At 41.4% G+C, this 27,049-nt stretch overlaps 2 protein-coding genes across 9 annotated transcripts in view; both read left to right on the top strand.

Moving 5' to 3' along the window:
• ntng1a (netrin g1a) overlaps positions 1–27,049 on the top strand; it is a 241,641-nt gene that overhangs the window by 119,472 nt on the left and 95,120 nt on the right. For 2 of the 8 annotated variants that reach the window (XM_058624068.1, XM_058624114.1), the window contains exon 1: positions 17,922–18,634. The exons of 5 other annotated variants lie outside the window; for them this stretch is intronic. The gene's annotated coding sequence lies outside the window, so the exon portion shown is untranslated. Of the gene's footprint in view, positions 1–16,300; positions 16,638–17,921; positions 18,635–27,049 lie in introns of those variants that run through there. One more of the 8 variants, XM_058624076.1, reaches the window with a different exon arrangement.
• On the top strand, positions 3,993–6,454 carry prmt6 (protein arginine methyltransferase 6). Its single transcript, XM_058624126.1, has one exon. The coding sequence runs from the start codon at positions 4,038–4,040 to the stop codon at positions 5,094–5,096; it is 1,059 nt and encodes a 352-aa protein (XP_058480109.1). The 5' UTR covers positions 3,993–4,037; the 3' UTR covers positions 5,097–6,454.

The raw sequence follows: 27,049 nt of genomic DNA, 5'->3' as shown, positions 1-27,049 counted from the left end.
GCCAATAAAACATTCTAAATATTACACACTGGACCCTAAAAATGTTTGAAAGCTGGCACTGAATACAGGCTTCACAGTAAAGTGAAGTGATTATATTATATTTCACCGTTTATTAAACGTTCATACTAATAAGTAATAAAGCTACTAAACTAAAGACAGTTCGATTTTTCTCTACGTCAGTCATATCCCACTCTTAAGACAGCATGTAGGCCCCCTTTAGGAGAAGTAGTCGCCAAGGACAGTCATCCGAGCCTGGACCTGGCGACCCTCCAACCAGCTGACGCCCCGACTCCCCTGCCCGACGGGCCTTTCAGCTGTGAGGCGCTCGAACCAGACGTGTCCGAGGAAGCTGTAACAGCGTTCTCTTCTTCTTTGGTAGGAATGCGTCGGTAGGAATTCCCTGCATCCAGTCTTGTACCGCCCCCTGATGAGGAATTGCGATACTACAGGACCCTGACGCGCGAGTATACCAGGGTCCGTGTTATTTGATGCACAATGTGCCGCACACTGTGGCACGCACTGCAGCAGGATACCAGGGCAAATACTAGGAGCTGTGTCATTTTGCCAATGTTTGGTGCTGGCATTGCTTTGACCTTGAGTGTTAGGGCGTCTGCCTGTTTTGTCGACCAGCTACAACATCTGCAGACCACCCAAGTGCACAGAATCACAATTTATATTCCACTGTCTATGTTTCACAGACAGGTCTTCCATCATATTGGAGATTCCGTTGCTTTTGACCAAATGTTTGTGGGTGGCTAGCTTTGATATTTAGCTCACTTAAGGGATCACACTGCTTCTTGAGATAATGTTTGCTTTTTGTGTGTTTCTGGTCCAATATTATTAAAAAATGTATCCAAAAGGGAAAACGTCAGCTTGGAATACAATGTCAGTGTTTACTACAAAGGAATGGCTTATTTTCCCTCGATGGTTGCTGTTTCCATTACTCAAGCTGAAAAGATTTCCCCTCATGCAGTATAATTCCTGTGCTTTATTCCCTAAATAGTTTGAAAAGACTGAAATATTAGATGCACACGTTCTCCCTGAAGTAGCAGTGTTTTAAAGGAAGCATGTGAAGCAAAGACTTCACATTTTCTGCATTCAATTCTTGTTTTAAAAAGAATGTGCTGGAAACAACAAACTACCCCTGTGCCTTGTTGTATTTCTCCTGTTAAACTGCTTCCTCCTTCTCTCTCTCTTTTCATCTTCATAAACGGGATACAGCTCCTGCTCGTTTGTCCAGTATCTTCTGTCAAATATCTCTGAAATGGAGGGTCCCCTGAGAACTCCTTCAAGAGAGAGGAGAGCTGAGTCACAAGCAGCTGTGTGCTGCCTGCTATGACTTTAAGAAAGCCCTCTGATGGACACTGTATGTAGATGATTGGATCCTACGTTAATTGTTGAGAGTGATATGCATTTCTCACAGATACTTGGGTTTCAAAACTTATTGCTGTGCTGTAAACATGACTTAGTTTACACATTTCTACATCCAAAAGAAGCCTTTATCTACTATAGCCCTTAGTCCTGGAATGACCTTTATTTCAAACAAAACTCAAACTCTGCATCCTTTAAAATTGAAAAATGACAGTGACAACTCGATTGTCTTCTCTTTAGCAGCGTTTGAAGAGGTGGTGAATGATAGAAGGTTTTCATACCGAGCAGTTATACACAACCCTGTGAGTCATTTCTCTGAGCTATTTCAAACAATGAGGTGGAAATACTTTCACAGATCTTCTTTATTATTTCTTATATGTATAATAGTTCACCTTATAGAGATGAATCTGGACCGATCTGATTCTAAATAAGGAATTGCCACATTGAACATAGTGATATGAGAGGAAGCCATGTTACATCATTTCATCATTGTCTAAAAATTATACAAACACATAAATGTGGCTTAATACATTTCTCAGATTCTCATATAGGCTTGTTGATATCAAGGGAAAAACGGACCATTGCACAGGATAAAAACACTGAGGTTATCAGTCATTGCCAACAGGTAGAATATGCAAAATATCCAATATGTTCAACCACACCTGCTCTTTCTACGTCTTGTATTACACCTATTTATAAAAAGTAATATCATTGTACTTTCATGCCCTGACCTCTTGCAGTCCAGTGGATAATGACTGTGAGTGCATCTGGCTTTGTATACGTGCAGCTGCTCTGATCCTGTGAGGTTATTGTTTACATTTGTATGACGACAGAGCGAGTCTGAGTCAAGTCAAACAGAAATCTGACCAGCTGCACTGCATGGCGCCGGCTGGTCACCAACTCTGTGTTTATCAAAGCGTTCAATGCTACTTAGACAGGTGGGCATCATTTGATCCAAAAAAAGATCAGAGATTTGGATATGATCATATCTTGTTATATTTCTGCTTGTGTTTTTGACAATCCAATACTATGGAGTAGGGATTGCAACTTTGTGAACTCTTCATCATCTCAGTCTATCCATCTCTCCAGCTTGATATTACTTACTGATATAATTGTTGTTGTGTCACATCCATTGACCAACTGTCACGTTGTATCTACCAGTGATCTTACTTCGAGCCTATACAACATGAAAAAAATAAGAATTTTGAACATTTCTGAACCAAAAGCAAACTTATTTACATGTCTACAGACATGCATATCAGTGCTTTAGTTCTCTTTTGGCATATACAGTATATATTGAATTGAAAGTGATGATAACCATTTACTGTTTATGTTTTAGGAAGAGATCAGGTTTAGGAAAAAAAAAACACCTGGTTTAGGCTAGGAAAAAATGTTTTCCTTGTAGCATCAAACAACTTTACATAAAAAAATATATCATAGGTCTTAATAGGTCTCATAGGGTTAAAATGTATTTTTATATAAAAATTGTATCTTTAATTTATTTCTACTTAATTCCTTATTTATATTCAACATTTGATTGTATACTGCATTGTCTCTTTTTGCTAATTGTTTCTTCATTGAATTTGCTTCATCTCATCCTGAGCATTTGTTATTCTTGTTTTATTGTTACCATGTCTTATAATCCATGAAAACACCAAAGGCAGTTCATCCTATGGCAATTCTGACAAAACATTTCTCATGGTTTGCAAAAAAGTAAAAAAGATATATATATTTTCCAGGAGAGCTGATTATCTACTACTGTCAGGCATTGTCCTTTATGCACTCTAACAGATGGTCCAGCATTTGCCAATATCACAGTTCAGACTGTTTTTGGTTTGTACTTAGTGTTTGTAATTAGTGTAACAAACAAACTGACAATTACAATCAGAGCAGAGGTGTCTTTTGTAGGAAACTTCTAAAGACTCGCCTCAGAGGAGGAGAGCATCTGCCACCTCACACCCTTAAATAACATTTTCTTATTTACCTAGTCTTCTGCAATTTGTCTTATAGATTAAACACGCTCCATTATCATCATCATTTATATCAGTGGTGTTTTAGTCATTGCACATTGCACTCATGTCATTTGTTTTTGCAAACAAAAAGTGGAGATGACTGTTGTTTTCATTAAAAAAACACTAATTAAATTTAATAAAATTCACTACGCGACGACCCATGCTGCCTTGAGCGTGTATTTTGTTGTGTGTGACTCGGGACTCGACATGGCTGACCGTTGCACTTTGCTCTACACGCTAATTTTTAGCAAAATATCACTGCTGTAGCAAAGTACGAGTGGCAGTAGACCACACTACACCACTGATTTATGGAACCACTTCTCAAAACAAAGTCAGTTAACATGGTAAACTAAAAGTAAAAACAAACACATACAATAAAAACCGTTGTACCGAAGCTTTAGTGTTGTTCGTAGCTTCGGGTGAACATTTGAATGAATACAAGTAAATGTATTGTTATTAGTCGAAGCTCATATTTACTACATTTTCCCTGACATTGAACGCAGCAATCCTACATGAGCTCTGGGGATTGTAGTCTTTTCCGGTATGTATCTCGTGCGCCGTTAGCCCCGGAAAACTACATGTCCCAGAGTTGTGAGTGCGGAAGTGGCGCGACTGAACCAAACAGAGTGCAGAGTTAACGGATCAGCGGTGAAGATGTCTCACAGTGTGAAGAAGAGAAAATTAGATAAAAACCGTCAGGATACGCTTTATTTCGACAGCTACTCCGATGTGACGATACACGAGGAGATGATCGCCGACTACGTCCGCACCAATACTTACCGGACGGCGATTGAGCGGAACAGTGAGCTGATTCGTGGGAAAGTAGTCCTGGACGTGGGTGCAGGAACCGGCGTTTTGAGCGTGTTCTGTGCACAGGCCGGAGCCAAGAAGGTGTTCGCTGTAGAGGCCTGCTCCATCGCTGAGCAGGCGGTCAAGATAGTCCGGCAGAATAACCTGCAGGACCACATAGAGGTGATCCGGGGCACGGTTGAAACCGTGGAACTGCCTGAGCCAGTGGACGTGATTGTGAGTGAGTGGATGGGGTACGCGCTGCTGCACGAGTCCATGCTCAACTCGGTGTTGTACGCGCGCGATAAGTGGCTGAAGCCTGGCGGCCTCATCCTGCCCAGCAAAGCCGAGCTCTACATCGCACCGGTCTGCGACCCGGTGGTGGAGGACCGGCTCCACTTCTGGTACACCGTCAAAGACCAGTACGGCGTGGACATGTCCTGCATGTCCGACTTCGCCCGCAAATGCATCATGAACTCCGACATCACGATGAACTTCGTGTCCATCGAGGACGTCCTGTCGCACCCGGCCCGCTTCGCCGAGCTCGACCTGTACTCGGTGACCGCGGAGGAGCTGCGGTCAGTGAAGGGCCACTTCAGGTGCGAGTCGTTCGGTTGCTCGGCGGTGAGCGGGTTTTGCGTTTACTTCACTGTGACGTTCACGTGCCCAGACATGCAGCAGGGGCTCGTGCTGTCCACGTCCCCGTTCAAACCGGACACGCACTGGAAGCAGGCGGTGCTGTACCTAGACGCGCCGGTCAGCGTGGAGCAGGACACGTTGGTCAGCGGTGAGGTCAGCATGTTTCCCTCGGAGGACAGTGCCAGACACATATGTATCGGTGTGGACTTCACCATAGGAGAGCAGAAAAGACAAACCAAGATCTTCTCCATCCCTGACTGGAGCAACAGCGAGCCTCAGCCATGACACAGAGAACCAGGGCAGCAACCAATAACCAGTTATTGAATTACTATTTTGTTAATCCGTTTGTCTATTATGTTTAATACCAAGAAGTTCTCTGGCCTCTTAAATGTCAACATTCACTTGCCACTTTATTAGGTGCACATGACACCAAATACTACTACTACTAATGATAATGATAATAAAAGCAAGTACAAGTAACATGAGTCTACTTTTATCACTTTTCAAGCTGTCTTTGCAATTTGCATATCATGAATGACGTGACATGTTTGACAAATCCTTGTAAATGACTTGTTTCTGATGCTACATTGTCCTTGCATTGACAAGCAGTTGAACAGATGTACCTAATAAAGTGGCTGGTTATTGTACAAACCAAAGCGATGTAGTTTTTGTTTTAAAGGAGCGAAGACACCAGAAAATAATCTACCTCTTTGGTTTGTGCACAGGTTGGGGAAACGCTCGTCTTTTTTTTTCTTAATTTTTTTTTAGTGGAACACGCAACAAGATGATTACATGAGGAGAAATAAAAATGAATAGATGCATCGAGAATGAAAATAATTGTTACTTGCAGCCCTACCCAGTATTTCTCAAACTCTTTCCCTGTGTGTGTGTTTACAAAAGAAGTTAATTGAGACCAGTCTGATGATTGCAAATATTATTCATATGTAGAACTTCATTGCTGCCACAAAAACCTTTCTGCAGCTATTTTGATCTAACGTGTGAGCTTCAGCATATGCCTCTGGATCACAGTTTTAATGTTGCCTGATACATCATTTGACAAATATGAGTGTATAATCCAAACACCTTCTCTCTGCATTTTTATGAACCTCATAGGAAGGTTTTCATGTTCCTCCAATGCAACAAAAGCTAGTGCCAACCTGCAAACATCTGACATTCTAATAAATTCTCATCAAAATGCAACAATGAGATCAAAATATTGACTTGGCCCAGCTGTGGTCAGGCAGCAGGCTATGCCGTCCAGGAGGTGCTTGACTTTGGCTGCCGCTCACTTGCTTTTTAATTGAGACCCAGTTTGGGTCATTGTCTGCGTTTAGAGCGAGTACACGCTCATGTTGGCTTGGATTAAAACATACAGTTCCTCTGCAGCGTTCTGCCGTGCAACAACAGTCTTTCATTTCCAGCTGCAGTCTTTCCTTTAATCACTACATTACTGTATCCCACAGCAGCAACAAAGGCCAGTAATATTTTTGAAATAAAAGTTCTCGGACTGATTCCCACACTTGACAGTTTCTAATTATTAATTGATCAGAAGGTTTATTGTCAGTGGGTTTTCTGTTGCAGTTTGTGTGTGTGTTTTTATGACTGAACAAATGTGAACTAGAGAAATAAATTGTTGCATAGTTTCACGCGTCAAAACTTGTCTGTTTTTGTAATATATTCTCGTCTAAAGGATGAGTCGTAAAATATCAGGAAAAAGACCGTTTCCTATGGCTGTGCGGTTTAAAAGCATGTAAATAGTTGTTTATCACAAATACGATGGGTCACAACTTTATCGCAAAAATAATCCCATGAATATAGATTTGGTGAACTTAAATCATTCCTTTATGTGACTTTTATTACTTTTCATGACCTGATCTCTAACGTTAGCAAACGGTCAGACATTAAATTAAAACAAAACAATGACTTTGCGAATACAAATCTTTTTTTGTGGGATTAATATTTGTGCTGCTTGTGCTAAACCTGCCTGTACTGCTGTGCTGTTTGTTTTTAGCTGCACTTTTGACACTTATATTTAATGACGCTAATTAATACACTCCAAAAAACAGTTTTTGTAGATACACCAAATATATTCCACGTGTTTAGGTGCATAGTTGTTTTTTTTGTAGTTCTTTGAGATATGAGGTTATTCCAGGATCAAGGACAATGTGTTTGTTGAAAAACCTTTTGTAACGTAAGCAGACACTGGAAACTGTGCTGATTGGTGCACTGACCTCAAGCCATAAGCGGTTGTTCAGTGTTAACACGTAAAGCACCTTTTTTTGCAGTGTAATTACATTGCAGTTGATTTTTTTAGCATGAGCTGAGCCCCATCATCCCTGGAAACATGGCTTTATTTTTACATTTGTGATCAGTACAAATGTGAGCCCACTAATGAATTTAATCACAAGCTATAATGTTCTTCAATCATGACCATTGTCAGTCAGACCTTTAACCCTTAGAACTATTTTTAAACATACAGTATATACAGGGAATGTGCAATATAAAGTGTCTGATATCCCTTTTTTCACCACAACCTAGGCAATCTGATCATTTCCACCAACTATATAAAAACACCTGAGCAAAAAGTACTTTAAATGTTTAAAATCGGATTGAATTTGTGAAAGATGGAAATACGTCACAGTTCAAAGTTCAATTGGCTTGTTTTTATGAACCAAAAGAAAAGAAAAACGGTCTATTTTGTGACTTCTGCACAATGATTGCTACCTTATATCACTACTAAAATACAATATAAAATGAATCATAACTTACCCATTAGTGGACAAAAACAACCTAAACCTATAAACACAAACACACAGCCCCAGGATGTCCATATAAGGAGTTGTGTATTATTCCACTGAATACTGAGGGTTAAAGAGTGAGTCGTGGCTCAGTCACATTTTGAACTCTTTTACCATATTTATAACTTGTACTTTCTTTTTAGACTCGTAGTACAATATGAATAACGAGAATGACAGAGAATAAAATGATAGAAGATCGCATCACAGAAACTTTTTGTTTCAGAACAAAATGCGTTCACTCCAAGTTCATTATTCAATCTGCAAGATTAAAAATAGTAGTGTACACACTCGAAGACTGTGAGTCACCAGAACAACGATGTGCGGTGGATAAGATGGGACGAAAGTTCAGATATGGGAAGTAAAGCAAACTCACTACGCGCTGTATGTTAGTTATGATCTTGAAGTTGTTTAAACTTTAAATGAAAGCCCTTGAATCTGAAGTGTATAAAAAAAATACCCGTTTATGTAGAGGAGTTGGCATTTAAACTCCTTTAAGGAAGTAGAGAACTGTGTGTTACTTATACAACAGTGTCTTTTCGAACCTAGTTATCATATCATGTCATACCTTGTTGTGGAAGGGGAAATATGAGCTGGTACCTTCTAGTGCATTTTATTTATTTATTTTTTTGTCACCACTTAATTCTACACTTTTTACTCAAAATAAATTCTGCACTTGTAGACACAGTTGCTGAATATCTTCTCGTCTGCGACGGGTGTCTGGGAAAAAAAAAAAAAAAAAAAGCCCTGCAGGCAGAACAAGGGACAGTGTCCCAAGAATAAAAATGCAAGATGCAGCACAGGCAGCTGAAATTAAACCCAGAATCACACTCTCGCATGCATGGCCACTTCTGGCTGCTAAGTGCCAAATGAATTGTGATCCATTCCTGCTTGGAATGATTCGGAAACCATTAGAAACAAGTGTTGAAACTCGAAATGGAATTATTTGTCTTGTATTGCACAGCCAGTTAGGAGCCAATCAATAGTCAATGTGCTTAATCTAAGCCGTTTCAAGACTCATTGTTCAGAGGAGGACGGCAGAGAGATGGCACAGCCCAGGATTGGAACATCCGCACTTGTGTTCATCTTAATGGAAACAGTGACCGTTAGAAAGTAGGATCGCAACGGTGTGAGCAAATTCCTCTCAGATCTGCGTGTGTCAGATTAATTTGGTCACGTGTAATAGCTTTAAACATAATTAAATCACTAAATTTCCTTCATCACGTCAAATCTTTGTTGTTTAATTCCTGGAGTTATGTTTCATCCACACCAAAGTCGCTCGAGTCCAGTTTTTGACATCAGATATGATGATAAAGCTTTCTGTCCTCACTCAGCACAATAGTGAAGCAAATTAAGCGCTTTGATTTTACAAAAAAACTTTTGAAATAAGAGAACACACACAAAAATCCATCCATCTGTTTCCTCAGTCAGTCAGTGTTTCTCTACACTGACATGAAAAGTGCTGGTGTATTTAAAAAGTTTTCTCTCAAATCTGCAGATGAGAAGTTTAGAAACAAGGATTGAAATTCCTCTTTGTTAGGACGGTTATAATGGACTGACTGCTGTGGCCACACGGAACGTCACGGACATCGGAAGAGGACACTTTTTATTTGACACTATGTCCTTGATTGACCACGGCCTGTGCCATTCGGCTCTCAACATCAGTCTAAAACATTAGCGTTTCATCTGAACTTGACTGAAAAAATAAAATAACAGCACCAATGTGAGGGTAACACAACATCTTCATCATGTCAAAGAAATGGAAATATGTAAACCACTTACCACCTTACATTGTGAAACGCAGGACACACTGTATAAATCAGCCAGCACCTCCCCGTCACCTGAGGGAAATGAAATAGTTCCGTGTGACAAAAGTCATGAATTATACATTCAAACACTAAAAGTGTAATGATTGGACATCATTGTAAACAGTCATGGAAGGATATTTGAATCTCCCGTTGCTGCGTTTGGTGACCGGATTAGCTTCAGTGTCTCCCTGGATTGAGCAGTGTGAATGCTAAACTTTAGTTTATAAACAATAAAAACATAAAGAGAAAATCAGTAAACGTGTCTCTGCCGAGCTGGAGCTGGAGCGCGGTGGCATGCGGGATCTAATCATGGAAGCTCATTCATCCTGCTGTGCTAATGACACCAGGAATAAGCCAATAGGATTCAATTCCCACAGTTGGTTACAGTAACCGATATTTCTGTCAGCATATCCTCCCAGAGACGTGGACTTCATTTCTCTGGGGCTCAGCAGGACGGACCATTTGTCACCATTATCACTGGCAACGGGAACTGACCTCTGCGCTTACTGAAAAACACCTAAAATAGCTCTGTCCATCTGCACGCCTCAACGGCAATAAAACAGAGGACTTATTTAAATGAGGAGCTGTATATTTATCTGCTGAGAGCTGAGCTGAGCTGAGCTGAGAGAGCCGCTGCCCATCACAAACACATCCCGCCTGAACACGCCCAGGTGTGACTTCACGGACAGACACACACTCACTGTACAACGTGGACAGATCTCGGGGCGGCGCATGTTAAGAAAGTAAATTCCAAATCACTCTCAGGACCGCGCAAATCTGACCGCGATGGCCCCAATTCACAATCAGCCCGAGGCAGACAGCTCTCAGCTTGTGACAGAGGTATAAATCCACCAAACCGCTCCCCCGGCCGCCCCCCCCTCACGTAATCCCTTTTCAATCATGCACTTTTTTGGATTATGCTCCAATGTAATTCTTCTCAGGTATTGTTTTATAACTTAATATGATATTTCAATTTAGGGCGCGATGTGTTATGGGTTGGAGACACTGTGCAGGATTGGATAAGCAGGCGACAGATTGGAGTGGAGGTTAGTGCCGTGCCTGAGAGAAGCGTAATAACCGTTGGACACAAAGTCCAAATACAGCAGATGCACAGAGGTGGTGAGACTGACCTGATTCCGTCCAGCAGAGGCGTCCCACGATGCAATGGGAAATCTGCACTTTCAAGAATGTTGTGTAGATGGACACTTGATGAAAGAAGTGTGAATCCATCGTCTTGATTTACGGGCAAATAAAATGCCCACAAAGTTTTCAATGAAAAACAATCACTTTTATTTTTTTATTTTTCTTCACCTCGCCAAGAAAATGTTACAGAAAATTTTACCTGCATCTTTAGCACATGAAAAACATTAGACCAGCTGATGTTCATCCCTCACATCATATATGAAATGCTTTGACATTCAACAATACTCTTCATTGTGAGATCTTTACTTTTCAGTATTGGACACCTTTGTAGATTCAACAGACACAGTATCACAATGTAATATAGCCTTTAGTTGACATTACACTGAGAAAGCAATATTAAAAGAACCAGAGTCGGTTAAATCCACAAACGTGCTGCACAATAACTGCCCACATTGTCTTCTATGACCAGCAATATCCAACGGACACACATCTGCTTATATCTGCATCGCGGTTATTATAGTGATAACCAAAACGAACCAAATAACGAAAACTAAAACTGAAAAAATTTGATTAGTTTTCGTTCCTTTTCGTTCGCTGGCAATTTTGAAAGGTTGTTTTTAAGATTTCATTCATAATACAATGTTTTTTAATTTGTTTTTGTTTTCATATGTTAAACATATCATTTGTTATGTGGTTAATTGGGTTGAGTTGGTTTATGTAAGTGAATCCAACCTCTCGTCTTTTATTGGGTTTCTTTATTTATTTATTTTGCACACTAACTGCATCCAACCTTCAGTCTACGTTGCTGTTATATTTGATTCAGGGATGGTTGTTCACTTGTCCTAATAAACTTTTAAAATCACATCTTTCACATGTTACAAAAAACCCAGACTAACACTAAAACTGAAAAAAAACAACTAAGCAATTACAAAAAAATTTAATTAAAGCTAAATAAAAACTAATGAAAAATCCCAAACTATATGATCTGCACCACTTATAATGCTTCATAAATAAGGATTCAAAAGCCTACGTGCAAAAGTATTACATTAACTGTCTAATTACACTATTTCCTCGTCAGTTTACTACAGCTGTAGACTAAAGTCTATTCATATGGTTTGTTTGTGTCAGTTTGAGCTCGTCCAGGATGATGCAGATCAAACAACTGAACCGTGACCCGCTTGAAAGAGTGTGAGTATTAACAGCTACAGCCTCAGTGTTCTCATTTACATCCACCACTGAGGAGGAGGGAGAACCGGGAATAGAGCCGATGATAGACAAACATGAGTAGGACGGACTCCATCCTCTGTGTCTGGCAGGTCCCCAGTCTTCCCCCTCTGCAAGTAAACTCGTACATTTAGCATAGCATTGTCCCCTCAATGCGTCACAAAGCCGCCAACTCTCGGGTAGGAGGACGTGGACACCTGCAGCTCAGGAGCCTCCTGCGCGTGGCCCGAGAACAGTGGCGAGTTTGTGGTTTTGTGGTGTTTCCTCACTTAAAGCTGAATGCTATATCTTAGCTACAGAGGAGGAGGAGGAGGAGGAGGAGGAGGAACACTGTTTAACGACATAACTCCCTCTGACACTGTTCTGACTGTCAGTGCTTCTCTCCCCCCCCCGGTTCTCTCAGCTAGCTCCTCACTATTGAATGAGGATGAGATCACCAAGGCTGTAGCCACTCCACCGTGCCCACCCACCTGCCATGTGCCCGCCCACACCAGTGCAGCAGAGCAGATGGACATGAACCTGCTTGTATTTTTATCAGCCTACACGTCTGACCAATCGCTGAGCAACATTTCTGATCACATGACTTGTGTTTACAATCCATAGCGCATTTCAGATTTGCTTTTGTGAACATGAACCAAACATTGAACCATACTCTAGCAGATAATAAGCGAATTATGTCGTAATAATGTGTAGATACAGGTCAGGAGCTTTGGTTAATGTTCGTGTCAAACGACAGTAGTCGGTGGAGAATGGCCAGTCTGGTTGGAACTGACAGAAAAGCTAGAATAACACAGAAAACCACTCCTTGCCAATTTGTGGAGAAAGGACTAGGAATCTGAGGCTGCCGTGGACACAGACTCACCATTACTGGGCAGATGAAGACTGAAAAACAGTGCCTGGTCTGATTAATGTAGATTTCTACTGAGGCTACAGAAGGCAAGACGAGCCCTATGGAGCCAACCTTACTTATGTCAGCAGGCCACTGCTGGTGGTGGCGTGGTGGTGTCATGACATGGGCCCAGTCAGTCATAGTTTTGATGTCATATTTATCCTTTCATGGCCTCAGTATACCGTCATCTAATACTTCTAGTACAGGCATGTCCAACATTCGGCCGGCGGGCCAATCACGGCCCTCGTGAGATTTTGTCCGGCACGCAGCATCGGTTTTATAATGTGTTATTTATGGCCAGAGAGGGACTTTGTCACAGATGGATACATGCCCTCATCTCATAGTATGTTATTTCTAGACTCTAGATGTGAAATAAAGGCATTTGTGTTACTCCTACGTGGAAGATTTGGTTACATTTCCATTTAAAAATGAGAAGTATGACAATGAAAATTTAATTTTTATGAAACAGTGCATTCATATGTAAATGTTACTGTTAAAAAAAAGTCTGAAGTGACCACTACCCCCCCAGAAATCTTCACATTATCAAATCCGTCTCTCATTAAAAAAAGGTTTGGACACTTCTGTTCTAGTATAATGGACGGGTCTCATGAACCTCAGTGTTTTCCCTGATCTGAATCCAGTGGTCGAATAACAGATTGACAGCCTCAAAGTGCAGCGGATAAATCTGCAGAATGTATGAGACGATATCACAAACCTCAAATGTTCCAGTGTCTGGAGAAATTGACCAAATTGAGGAAGTACCCATAGTGTTTGTACGGCGTTCCTGAAAGACGTCTTCATGAATAACAAGCCCTCACCTCCACATGAACACAACATTACCCTCCATTGAACAGGCATAAAAATCCAATACCTCTGTGCCTGGCGTCACTAGACATTGATGTGCGGAATTCAATTTTCTCCAAACCATCATAAGATATGACACAGAGGGAAAATAAGGAAACTTAACAGCACACAAGGGTGGAGGAGAGATATCGGAACATGAGGCCACGTGATTATTGGTCTCCCAAGTAAAGAGCCATGTATTGAACCCGGTGATGGATTTGAGGGCACATGGTGTCGCCTGTACTTTGTGTGTGTGTGTGTGTGTGTTTCTGTTTGTGTAAAACCGACACATCCTTCTTTCATTCTCCTCACTGACCTCTTACATACATTAATATACACAGGCCATTGCTCGGTGTTGAAGCACTTTCAAGTCTTTTATTGGTGCCTGCTTTTTTTTTTTTCCATTTACGGCCGCCGTGTATTCGTCCGCACTCCGCCTGAGCTTAGTGTTTTTCTTTTTTTTTATGCCTTGCAGGAAAGACAGTATAGCAATGAGCTTCAGAGAATGTATTGTGAGAGAACACATTATATGGTGTCAATGCAGTGGGTCAATAAGTGGGAATCAAATGTTGTCTTTGGCAGATTTCATACGTTCACGTCTCTCTTTTTCTTTTTTCTGTCTTTTTTTTTGCTGCTGAGAGATTCAAAAAAAAAAGAAGAAGATCATGTCATGGAAGTTGCCCTTGGGCTCAGAGAAGAGAGAAAGCGGAGAGGCAGCTGCTTGAAGAGCCGTGTCCTCGGCCTCACATCCCCAACAAAAATCAACGTCTGCTCCCTCCAGTGAAGCAAAAAGCACCGTGTTGTCGTACTCTTCATCCGTGGCTCTTGGCTGATTGCACTGACTTGATAATGATTGAACTAAATTTGCCTTTTGTTGATGGATTTTTGGCTCTGGCTGCTTCACTCTTAGCATTGATTGTAAAAAAAAAAAAAAAGTAATATCAACAGCTGGAATACACACTCACGGCCACTTCATTAGATACACTTGTTCAGCTGCTTGTTAATCCAAATGTTAATGTATGGCTACATTATCAGAGTGAAGTGGCTTTTATCTTGTTTTTTTATCCCCCCCCATTGATTGTTCAGATCTGTGACCCCCGTGACATTATTTCAGAATCCATGTGGATGAGAGTGTGATCCTCTGGAGCTAAATCTCACCCACAAATTTGCTGCGAGATCAATAACGGCACATCTTATCTTATTGCCCACTTCAATATCGAGTGGTCTCACACGATGACGCGTGCCGAAGCGTGTTTGTGTGTCTTTGAGAGGACGGTCACATTTGCGAGGCATCTGTAGTGAGGAATATGAACACTGTCAAATCTGATGGGTCATGAATCAGATTGGAACAATGGAGCTGGTTATCTAGAACGGCCCTTCGGAATGGAGAAGACAGGTGATTGAAGTGACTGGAGTGGCGTGGTGTTTCAGAAACTGCTGATTGACTGAGATTTGTATGCACGACGATCTCAGGTTTACAGAGAATTGTGAAAAATATCTAGTGTGTAAATGCCTTGTTGATGCCGGAGGTCAAAAGAGAAAAGTAGGGATGCACCGTTACTGATACTAATATCGGGTATCGGTTCCGATGCTGTCCTCATGTACTCGCATTTGTCTTCACAAAACTACTTTACATATCTCAATATGCGGATATGTCACAATGTCAGGAGTTTAGAAACAAAAGCAGAACAGACAAGTCATTTGATAAAACATCTAAAGAACCAAACAATTTGCTGCTAAATTGTTAAGTAGTATTAAAAATCTATTTACGTTTGCTCGCCTAAAAAGTTATTTTTTTAGCATAACTCGATGTAAATATCTTGTCTTATATTCAGCTTGTGATGTCAGAGCCACATGTTTTAAGTGACCACGGAAAGAAAAAGAATTGGCGTCACTCTTCCAATACTTTTGGAGGGTTCTGTAAATGTTTAAACAGTAACAGTAAATGTTTTGTTCACAGTCAAAGTGAGGCGCACAAAGTTTGTTTTCAAAGTCATTTTTGCTGTAACGGCGTTATTAAACACTCAGTGTCAGCAAGTATCAAATGTAAGTAGTTGTACTCGGTCAGTAAAAAGCGGAGCATCCCTGATAGAAAGGGAAATACTCCTTACAACCAAGGTATGTTGAACAGCATCTTTGAAAACACAATTCTACAACCCTGAAGCAGCAGAATGCCTCACTGGTCACTTTATTAGGAACACATAATAACTTAGAAAATGGCCAATGAGTGTAGAGTACAGTAGAAGCAATACGTTTTGATCACTTTAATTCTGTTATGGAATATAACCAAGACCAGAATTAAGTAATTGTAAAAACTCTTTATGTGGCGTTTTCTTCAGTAATGACGTCATGGTTCGGTGCGTGGCAGCCCTTACAGTAACACCACGCCATCTCATTTGGAAATGATGTACCATCAGTTTTTGTTTTTTTTCCTTTCTTCTGATTTCCACGCTGTTATGTAACAGTATCTTACTTTATATCACAAAGCTGTGGAACAGTTTCCCCCACTAATGGTTGCCAGCAATGTCACCTGTGATGTTGTTCATTAGATGTGTGTGGGATCCAAGTGATGTTGTGTCAATGAAATGTGCGAAAATAATAATTATATATATATATATATATATACATACATATATATATATATATATGTATATACATATGTGTGTTGTTGGAGCAGGTGTATGTGTATGTGCTCGTGTGTTACTGTCAGCTGCAGCTCACAGGCTCCAGCTGAGGAGTAAAGTTGAGGTGAAAGTCAGTTGTCAGAAGCTCAGCGCCTCAGTGTGTCTGCGAGCAGCCAGTCTGCTCACTGACTCGCCTCAGAGCCGATTATTAACCACACACTTTGGATCTTTATTGTTATTATTAGTGCTATTATTAGTATTTTCATTTGATCCGTTCATTAAGAAAACGCTGCGTTCATCTTGGGTTGGATTTTCTCCTGTCCGAGTCTGACGCCGAACGAGGAGCTTCTTCTTTCCCAGGGAGCGGCGAAGGCAGGCGGGTCGCTTTTCCGGCGAGACTCTCGCTCTTTATAAGATGTCCCGTTTTAAAGCGGATTTATTTGGCTGCTACGGGCGACATGACCATCGCTGCTCGACGGTATGAAGCACTGGAGACAAAGGTGAGAGGCTCGGGCAGCGTGTCCCCTGGCTGCTGCTGGGGCGCGTAAACTTTTGAAGCTTTGCTGCGACGCGCGCCGAGTGGGTGGTCAATGTGTGTGTCTGTGTGCGCGTCGTAATAAGAGAACGTGTATAAGAGGACTATTCTGTGAACAGGCAGGCACGATACCTTTTAATTATTTAGGAGCGCATCATTTTATTCTTTATTTCAGCAGCCCACGCCACGTTCCCCGTGTCTCCACACGCTGTAAATGAAGAAAAGGGTTCACACTTTCTTTGACAGAGATGCATTTTATTCTATTTTACGCACAGCTCACCTGGCACTGGAGCAAATGAAGGGCACGTGGACGCGCATCACATTCATTCTCAGATAATATTAACTCAATATTTTATCTGTCGTTTGTTAAAAAAAGAGCAAATTTATTGTTAAACATTTGTTTTCTCAGCTTGGTTTAAAAAAAAAAAAAGACTGACGCGCATTATCTGTCACCTGTCTCTCTGTCACCTGTCTCTCATCAGCACAGGTCAGGGTGATGCGCGGGGGAGGTTGTGGCTTCTGTGGGCCTGTAAATGCTGCTGCATCACACACACATTCAGCTTTTATAAAGAGAGAGTCTCGACAACCTGCTGCGAGGTTGACCTATGCGCCATGACCTTACCTCTCCACGTCCTCCTCTCATCCATTCCCTCGTTCACTGTTCGAGAGAATCAGTTAAAGGTGTGAGGTGTTGCTGTGGCCTCCATTCCCCTCATAAACACCCGCGTGCCTGTAACCCCCCTTTATTGGGAATGTCATGGTATTGTCGAGAAAAAAAAAGACATTTTAAAACCTTCTCCCTGAGGATAACACGTTAAAATATTATTTTATTTTCAATTAAATGACATTTCAGCCTTACAGCAGCTTTACAAAAACACAAACAAAACAACTGAATTAACACTTTTCTTCACAGTTTTTTTGGGTTGATTGTGCACTAATAATCACAAAGAGTCAGATATGTATTGTCTTCCTCACACCAGCATTTCTAGATTATTTAAAGCCACGCGTGTAAACTCCACCAGAAGCGGTTCAAACTCCAGGCGATTCTCATCTCCCCCGAGTTTTTAACTGGTCCCAAAAGAGGATGGCGCGCGTAGACGTGGATGTGTGTGGGTATAATGGGAGGGGGTGTGGTGAGCTGGAGACGGGCTTGGATGAGAGGAATGGTGGGGGGAGATACCATAGTAGGAAGGTGTGTGTGTGCGTGTGTGTGTAGTGGGGGGACAAGCTGAGTGTGCGTCTCATCTAACAGAGCTTAGGAGCGGATTTTCTTCCCCCGTCATCTTCGTCTGGGCGGTCGGTGGTGCGCCGTGCCGTGATACGCACGGCCAGCAGAAGACGCGCTGATGCGAGCGGACATTCTCATCAGCTGAGTCTAATTGCTGTGATTCCTCTTCCAACTGTGTGATTGGCTGGGTGTGGGATCAATTCATAGGACTGGTGATAGTTGAGTGAGGAGGAGACCCCGCGCGCGCAGGAGATATTTGGGAAGGCAGGAATATTAAGACAGGGCGGAAAAAAACGCACGGCGGCAGGTCAAAGTTTGTTTTGCAGTAGTGGAGATATTCTTTGCTGCGGACATCACTCTGCCTCAGATTGACGCCGTGACGGAATGACACTTTGAGAGAGGATGATGGACACTTTGGCACCAGAGCTCAGAAATCCTCCCGTTTCCACGCGGCGCGGTGCTGACTGAAGCCCCCAGGACGGTGATCAGTCACTTATTTTCAAGTGGCAGCTGGGATTTCCTCATCCTTGATCGTTTTCTCCCCCTCGGTCGCCGAAACGAGAGTGAGAGAAATGGTGCGCACAGCGATTCCTCTGAGACTGACGTGCGCACTCATCACATTGCCGTTAAGGAGCGCGTCTTAAAGCGGAGAGCCTCTCTCTTCGTTCATGTTCACTCTGAACTTGTTGAACGGCGTCAGGGAGCAGAGGGAGCGGGATAATACTTCAAGAGATGTAAGTTTCACCTTTTCATTGCTGAGTTTACTTTGAGTGCGTTGAAGCAGAAAATCGTCTCCATGCGTAAAGGTGTCGCGTTATCAGCGGTGGGAAATGTACTTGCTTTATATCACAAGTCGTGTGTCTTACGTAATAAATAGAAACAACTTTCAAACCTCTGTGAAGTACAAAGAAGGACTTAAATTAAAATGTACACACGAGGCCACAATTAATGCGTCCATAACTTAACACAATTTCCTCGGGTCATTTTTTTGCAGGCGCCCCCTCGTGGAATATTTACCTAATCGTTTCCAATCTATCACGTTTAATCATATTTGTGTCACGCTGCAGCCAATTGGCCTACTTTTAATACGCCATTACACTGTATGAGCAGGTCATTACAGATTATCAGTTGTTGTGGAACATTATCTCATTTTATTCTTACCTTTTTATGCTTTATAACACAATATAATATAATAATATTTATGCAGTACTCTGTATGCTTTTGACTCATATTATTTATAAGCTATATTCACTATATTCGAGTTCAGGTCAGCCTTGTTTTTCCGTAGTGTGACTAATCAGTTATTTCAGAGTTGTGCTCATTAATCACGGTTGACCCCGGGTTCAGGATGAAGGCACATGATGAATGGATGAATGAAGTGTGCATTTAAAGTATGGAAATTACAACATGAGCTGTTCCTCTAACTTCAGATGAGTTACTGATCACGTGACGCTAAACATTACAGTTTACAGTCACAATCAACAGTCGTTTCTGTCTGTTTTTCCTACTGTTTAAATGTGTGCTCCTCATATAAAAAGATGACAGCCACAGTGACTCATTCCTTTCTGTGAGTGAAGCAGCTGTTGCTTTAAACACGTGACTGTTCCCACCTTTTCACAGTATTTCCTCGCGGGGCGAGCACATTCCTCCGAGCTAAAGTGGACATTTTAAGTCTCCACACATGTCACTGTGTTTGCAGAATAATGTGTTAGCAGCCTTTTAGGAAAAGTGTTTTTAATAATGCATAAGGTGTTCCTGTGTCACAAAGAGAGCATGCTTGGTGTCGAGGAGAGGCAGAGGCAGGAGGGGAGGTTGAGGAGATGTTGTCTCGCTCTCATTGGGTGTCCTCTGTGTCGCTGTGTGTGTGTGGAGCCGGAGTAACTGACGCCCGAGGGTGTTCAGCTCGACTTGGGGCAGCGTCACCCTGTCAGAAAGGGCTGCATCGTGCTTACACGGTGCGCGTGTGGCAGCTTGAGCTGCACAGGGCGAGGGTGGGGGGTGGTGGAGTGGATGGAGTAAGCCAGAGGGAATGATAGACGACTGTGGCAGAGGCAGCTGGTGGAGGCAGGTTGAACACGTCTCAGGCGCTCAGGGACTCGCTTGTCTTCAGAGGCCTGACCCGAGTGGATGTGAGGAGACGCTGCAGACATACAGAGGGCAAGCATGACTTTTTGAAAGCGCCACCAATTCCGAGGTTTTCTTTATTCAACTTTCAGGATAGAAAAGTCCCTCGACCATGAGAAACAGACAATCTAAAGTAATGAAATTGTTTCCCGGTGAGGAACGTGGTTGAATTTCTATCGCATGTATCACATCACAGGTGGAAAACAAGCCCTGTGTTGGGTCTGTCTGTGGAGCCACAGCTTTGATTCCCTCTGAATTTGCCCACCCATCTCCAACACAGTCAGTTAACCAGCTGTCAGCACTCCACACATTCACTACCTGTCATCATTATTAAAAGATCATAAGCCTGCCCATTCAAGGCGGCGACATTTTAAGGAGTGGGAAAGAGCTCTAAGTGATGGGTTGACTCGGAGGCAAGCCCCAGGGATGCATTATAGTTATGCTCGCTGCTCGACAGGAAGGCTGGCTGTCATGTTTGCATGACCATGCTCCAATCTCCATATGTTTATTCATGAGGACAGTGGCTCTATCAGCAGGTTGTTAACAGAGAGGATTAGAGATTCTGGAAAGGCAGGCAGAGATATTGGGGGGACTGGAGCACAGAGAGCAGGCAGTTTTTATTTTTTATTTTATTTCATCCTTTTTTATGTAAAGCCTGGTCAGATTCTATCTTCATCCGTCTTTCATCTGCTTGTGACTGTCTGCACTCCCGTTTTTCCCCCTGCCTTTCTCTCTCCTGCACTCCTGTTACACTTCGTAAGGCACTGGTGGGGAATATGAAACAGGTAGAGTCAGAAAAGATGAAAGTACGTATAGACAGGACAGAGGCAGGGTCAGAGCCTGCCCGCGAAGGTGCATAAGATGCATGAAATTAAAAATGAAAGAAAGAAAAATAGCCCAAATATCAGTGGTAACCGTGTAATTATGTCACCTTACTCTGAGCTGAGCACATGCTTTAGAGCTAAAGTGGACTTTTTTTTTCTCCTTTTAATTTTAGGACACTTTTATTTGTTGAATTTCTATTCAGCCAGGCAGTCAGGTGTGAAAGAACTCCCCCCCGTGGGCCACTATATATAATTCCTGAGAGATTATGACCTGATAGTTCTGAAAAGTGTGTCCCGGGTGAGGAAAACTGGGCCTTTTTGATTAAGGAACGGCTAAAAACTCATTTTCTGGGGGCGGTGGGAAATGTTGGCGGCCCAGCCGACAGTGAGGAGGGAAAGTGCTGATCCTAAACAAACCACTGGTCAACAAAAAAAATACAGCAATCAATATGAGCAAAAATTGAAAGGAGGAAAGGTGCGAGAAGAAGTGTTTGCTGACGGAGGAAGGAAAACACTTTTAAATGATGATATTTTCAGCTGTAGTCGGAGTCGGAAAGAGGCGCTGCAAAAAAAGGCGAAAGAGCAGCGTGTAAGACGAAGGCCGTGTTTATTTGTTCATTGGAAGACATGCATGATTCACAAGTGACTCCTCGAACAGTAAAGAGCTGATGCGGGGGACACACATGTAACGTTTCCCCCCATGGTTTGGAGAAACACTCAGTCACGCTCGAGTGGCCCTGGGGATGAAATCAAAGTGGACACTGGGGGCTGTTTCTCAGGCTCAGGCCGATGCAGAGGACCGCAAGAGGTTGGGGCGTAATGGGCGGCTGTTTTGGTTGGTGGCGCTGGTCGTGGTATAGTGGTTGTAGGCGTGTGAGCGCGTGTGACCTAACTAAGGAAAACAAACCCTCACAGGCCGTGTGAAAGATTCATGCGATTGAATATAAAATGGAGGCTGCAGGTTGCAGCCTCAGCGGGTTTGTGCAGTCCCTCCGTCGTGTCAGGCCTTCTGTGAGAGTACAAACTGTTATTAAATAACAATAATATAATGACAGTTTGTATTAGTCCTGAAATAGTCACTTTTATTTTGTATTCAAGTTTTTAAAGTGACTTTCACTGTGCAGAATGACACATGTGCTCACCCTGAATCTGCTTGACATGGTCCAATATACAGATTATGTAATTAAATAACAGACAAATAAAGCAACTATCAGGGATGTCGCCTTTGTTACTTACGGCCCTAAACTTTGGAGTACACTGCCCTTACATATCAGGGAAGCCAGTTTACTAGATATTTTCAAAATAATACTCAAAACTTATCTTTTTACTTCAACTAGCTCCTTTTTATTCCTCCCTGTGTTGTGTTTTATTTGTATTTTTCAGTTTATTTTAAAGTTAAAACAGGGATTTAACCTCTTGACTCCACCATTTCCTATTTTATTCCATCCTGCATTTTATTTGCTTTTAAAATGTTATTTTCCTTTTTATTGTGAAGCACTTTGAGCTGCAATCCTTGTTTGAAAGCTGCTATACAAATACAGTTTATTTTTATAACTAAATAAAGGCTGAACAACTTGTTGAAATTGTGTAAAAATTGCATTTTCTTCAGTCTGATCCTGCAATTATGAATTGATGTCACTGCATAATTATTTAGAATCTCAGTTCACTGTGTAAGAGATTTAAAAAGTGTTCACATCACCAACAAAACACGAGCTACTGTGTATTCCATTACAAGGACAATAACAAATAACAATTTTACATTTGTGTAGATAGAACCGTCAAAAAGAGAATAATTAAGATGCAGCCTTTGCAATTTGCCAAATGCAATGTTTCAAATTATTAATAATTAATTGTTCAGCCCTAAAGGAACTGGTAACAACGGATCATAAAGTATTTGTGTATGTATGTTACGTTGACATACGTTGATCTTTATTGTTTCTACTGGTTTTACATGCACACCAGTGAATAACATAACAATCCTCTCCATGCGTGAGCAGCGTCAAATATTTATAGTTTAAAACCAACTTAAGTCGTTTGTGCGTCAGTGTTTGACTCTTCAACTTGATTTTTGACATCTAACATTTCATGTTTTGTTGAAGTTGTGCTTGTCAGTTTAGACAAATATAGACCTTGACAGTTGTAATCTAAACTGTGAGCATGAAGACGTAGAAAGGCAAATGTGTTTTTCTTAAGTTTATCATGAAAACATGCTCTCACCTTCTTTGACCTCCCACTGTTACCGTAAGTGTTTATAGCCACGCGCCTACAGTGCAGTGTATATTCCTGTACATAGCAGAATTTCAGACTTCCTGTGAGCACACCTCCTCTGATGTCCTCAAACCTGATCGATGGTTGGAGGAAGCAAAAAAAAACCACAACCTTTTTTGTCACTTAAAATGCACACCTACACTTCTCCCATCTGCCTCTCTCTCCCTCACCTCGACTCCACGGGGCAACAGAGGGTTATAAGCAGGGAGTAATGAGAGGAAGGGGCCACTGTGTCCAGGATGGTGAAGTGATAATGACCCCTGCTTTTGTGATCTCTTTTGCTTGTTATGGAAGCCTCGCCAGAGCGTGTTGTCTCATTACCCGGGACTCAAGCCTCTCTTTATCCAGAGGTTGCATGTCAAGCACGCACACACACACACACACACACACACAGAGTCACTCTTTGGCCATCCTTTACACGCCTCCTTAACACGGTAATATTATGTCTCTTAATGGGAACAGGAAGCTCAGAGCCAAGAGTTCCTCTGGATAATTGGCTGCTTCTTCACCTGCTGACATCTCCCCCATTGACATTCTTACATTTTACATCGGAGGTTCTTCATTTCTCCTTCCTCCGCCCTCTGACTTGCACCACTTGCTCTTTTTGTACTGATTTTGCAGAGTTGTTCTCGATCATCTCCGGCTAAATTAAATCCCATTTTCCAATCGCTTTTGAGGATTAAACTTGTTTTGAATGATAGGGTGGATTTTTTTTCTTTCTTTTGAACTTTCATGAATTGTATTAAATTCTGGATATTTGTGACAGCATTTGTCGCACATTTCCATTTTCATTTACTTTTAACCCTTACAACTCAGAGCATTTTGGCTGCATTTTTCCATGTTAAAACGTACAGTATATACAGAGGCTATAAGAATGTGCAATATAAAGTGTCTTGTATTCAGCACATCCTTTAGACAAGCGGATGAAAACTATACTATATAAACACACCTGAGCACAAAAAGTACTCAAAATGTTTAAAATCGGATTGAATTTATGAAATTTGGAAATATGTTATGGCATAAAGTTCACTTGGCTCATCTTTATGAACAAAATGAAAATAAAAACGGTCCATTTTGTGACTTCTGCACAATTATTGCTACTTTATATCACTACTAAATATGTCATATAAAATGAATCATAACTTTGACTCAACAACACATCAGACTGGACAAAAAAACAAATTTTTTAAAGCCTGGATATGTGACCTATAAACACACACCCCTAGTATTCCCATATAAGGAGTTGTGTATTATGCCCACGGCAATATACTATGGGTGCACCTGCGGCACAGATCCGAGAATTCTTAAAGAAGTTTACCCCTGATCTTGGTTATTTCTGCGAATAATGATTTTTAGATTCAATGAACGACACAGGTTCAAATATGTGATACAGATCCAAACATCCAGTTTATGACACACTCAGTTTATATGTTGAATAAGCTAAATCATGTATATAAATGTGTGAAATAGGGCAACATATCGTCTCACACTGTCATCAGGCCTCAGACAGACAATCCAATAAATACCGTTCCCTACTATGTCACCTCATCACGTGCGCATGTATGTGCTATAAGAATATCACCCCCCCCCGACTGCCGCTGTTCTCACAGTGTGTCTATGACTGTTAATCTCCATCAGTCGCCTGCAGTGTAAAATCATCATACCTGCGTGAGAATCCTCTATGCACGGGTTCAGCTAACTTGCATCCAGCTGTGTTTCTGGTCACAGAGAAATTACAGTGATGGGCGACGCTAATGATTGCATCGCACATCAAACACCACGTGAAACGCAATGCACAGAAAAAAAAGAATATTTAAATTAAAATCCCCATGGCATTAATTCAAAAATTGTAGTGTTATATGTTGCGTACGAGTCCATATACAACTGTTTTTCCATTATTTTTTTTTAAATATTTCACAGGTTGCTATGCCATTAAACACACTGTGAGATTGTTGATGATGTCCTGGGGGGGGGGGAGCATAATAATTTCCATCTAATCAGGTGCTGTATGATTCCTTCGATGTCCTGCCCCAGACCAAACCCGGCGTACAGCTAGTGTGTCGGTGCCGACCCACCCAAAAATATCTTCATCATCATCGTCTTCCTCGGAGACATCACTCTCAGCTTCCTCCTCAGTAAACACGGCAGCTATAGAAGACAGTGTTGGACCGGGTTCCGTGTTTTGCTATGTTGTGTCGTAGCCGTAAAACCCACTATTCCCAACTTGAAACACCAATCATTGTGGCATTTTAAATAAAGAAACCTTGTATCTCCACTGATAAAGGCCTTGCATGCTTTACATTGCTCCAGTATTGTTCCATATATCACCTGCTGCCTTGAAACATGGGGAAACTCGTTTAAATCTTATACAAATTCAGTTTTTATGCTACAAAAAAAGAAAAAGGTCATCATGAAATCACATTACAGAGAACCTTTTAATGCCCTGTGTATTATGGTATAATCATCATAAGCTTGGCTTAAGGCTTTACATTTACAGTCATTTTGTATGATTTTGAATTTCTGTGTTACAATACTGAGCTGAATCATGGGTTGATTTTAAAATCTTATGACATCACATACCTGCAGAACATGAGTAATCACAGGAGAGTAAAGGATAAAAACATAAATACTCACATGAATAACCCTGCTTGACATTGTATGGTTAGAAGATACAGATGACAAATGTGTGTTTTAATCATTACAACATTGTTGTAAACATACGTGTAGGTCATGGAACATTTAAGAAAGATTAAAAGAAGACTTTTCAAATTGACGGCAATGAAATGAATGAAATTATTTAAAATGACCAAGCCACATAGTTAAAGAAAAAAAAAGAAAAAATCTTTAGGCAAAAGGAAAAGTGAGGCCATGGCCCACAATGGTTGGCAGTTATAAATGAATGCTTTGTATCCTGGGAAGTAAATCACTGCATGTGATATAGTGCAGTGGCTCCGGCTGTGGACAGATCTACCATTTAACAGATGAAACTTGAAAACAGTCACGGGATATTTATACATTGCAAACTGGGACTGAATAAAGTTAGTTGCCACCTTATTCTGTTCAAGTGAAACTCTGGTGGCAACATTTTTGCCCGCTGCGTTATCACAGCCAGACTCTGAGCTCAGCTCTTTCATTCATTTGGCGGACGCCAGTGTTGCACCATTTCTGCCATCAAGTCCAATCAGCCCGATGACAAGAATATTACAGTCTGTTTCCTCTAAGTGTCTGAAAAAGTCATTTCATTTTCACATATAGTCTTTATCGCCTTTGTTTCATGACATCCAGGTAAAAACTATTCATCATAAGAGGAAATGAATATGTTTTATAAATAACAACAGCAATGATGCAAATGTAATTCCAGAGTTTTTGTTTCCTGTGGATCTTGGTGTCAATGCTCTATGATAACATAGTATTCCAAAAACTTTCATTTTTGGAATACTTTGAGTAAAGAGGACATTTCCTCCACTTGTCTGTCTGTTCTTTTCTCCCCACTTCCTTTGTTAGACACATGAAAAGCTGTTTCTGAAACTGAAATATTGAACTGGAACACGCTAAAGTTGCTGTGTAATGTTTTAGACATCACAACATGTTGGGTAAATATTAACGTGACTATTTCTTTGTTGTTTTTTCTATCTTAATGTACACACTTTACCATTGTAGCCCATGCAGTGTTGCTTATACAGAGGGTGTATAGGGAGGGGTGAGGTTGCTGCAACACTGCAGAGTGAGAGGAGTGTTTGATGTGAAAGCAGTGCGATCCAATTTAACCTGACGGTGTCACTTACTGATTTTTATTTATCTTTTGTCTTCTGATGCACAAAAATACCAACATGGCACCTCTTACAAGCTTTCATTCACACGTACACCCTTTTACCTACACCACGACGCCAGCTAGTGTTTCCGTATTGTCAATATTCAACCCCCCTCCTTCTT

Source organism: Solea solea, chromosome 1 (assembly GCF_958295425.1).
Source record: "Solea solea chromosome 1, fSolSol10.1, whole genome shotgun sequence".
Taxonomy (NCBI): Eukaryota; Metazoa; Chordata; class Actinopteri; order Pleuronectiformes; family Soleidae; genus Solea; species Solea solea.
Note: the sequence above shows the minus strand (reverse complement) of the source record. Positions and strands in the feature narration are given on the sequence as shown.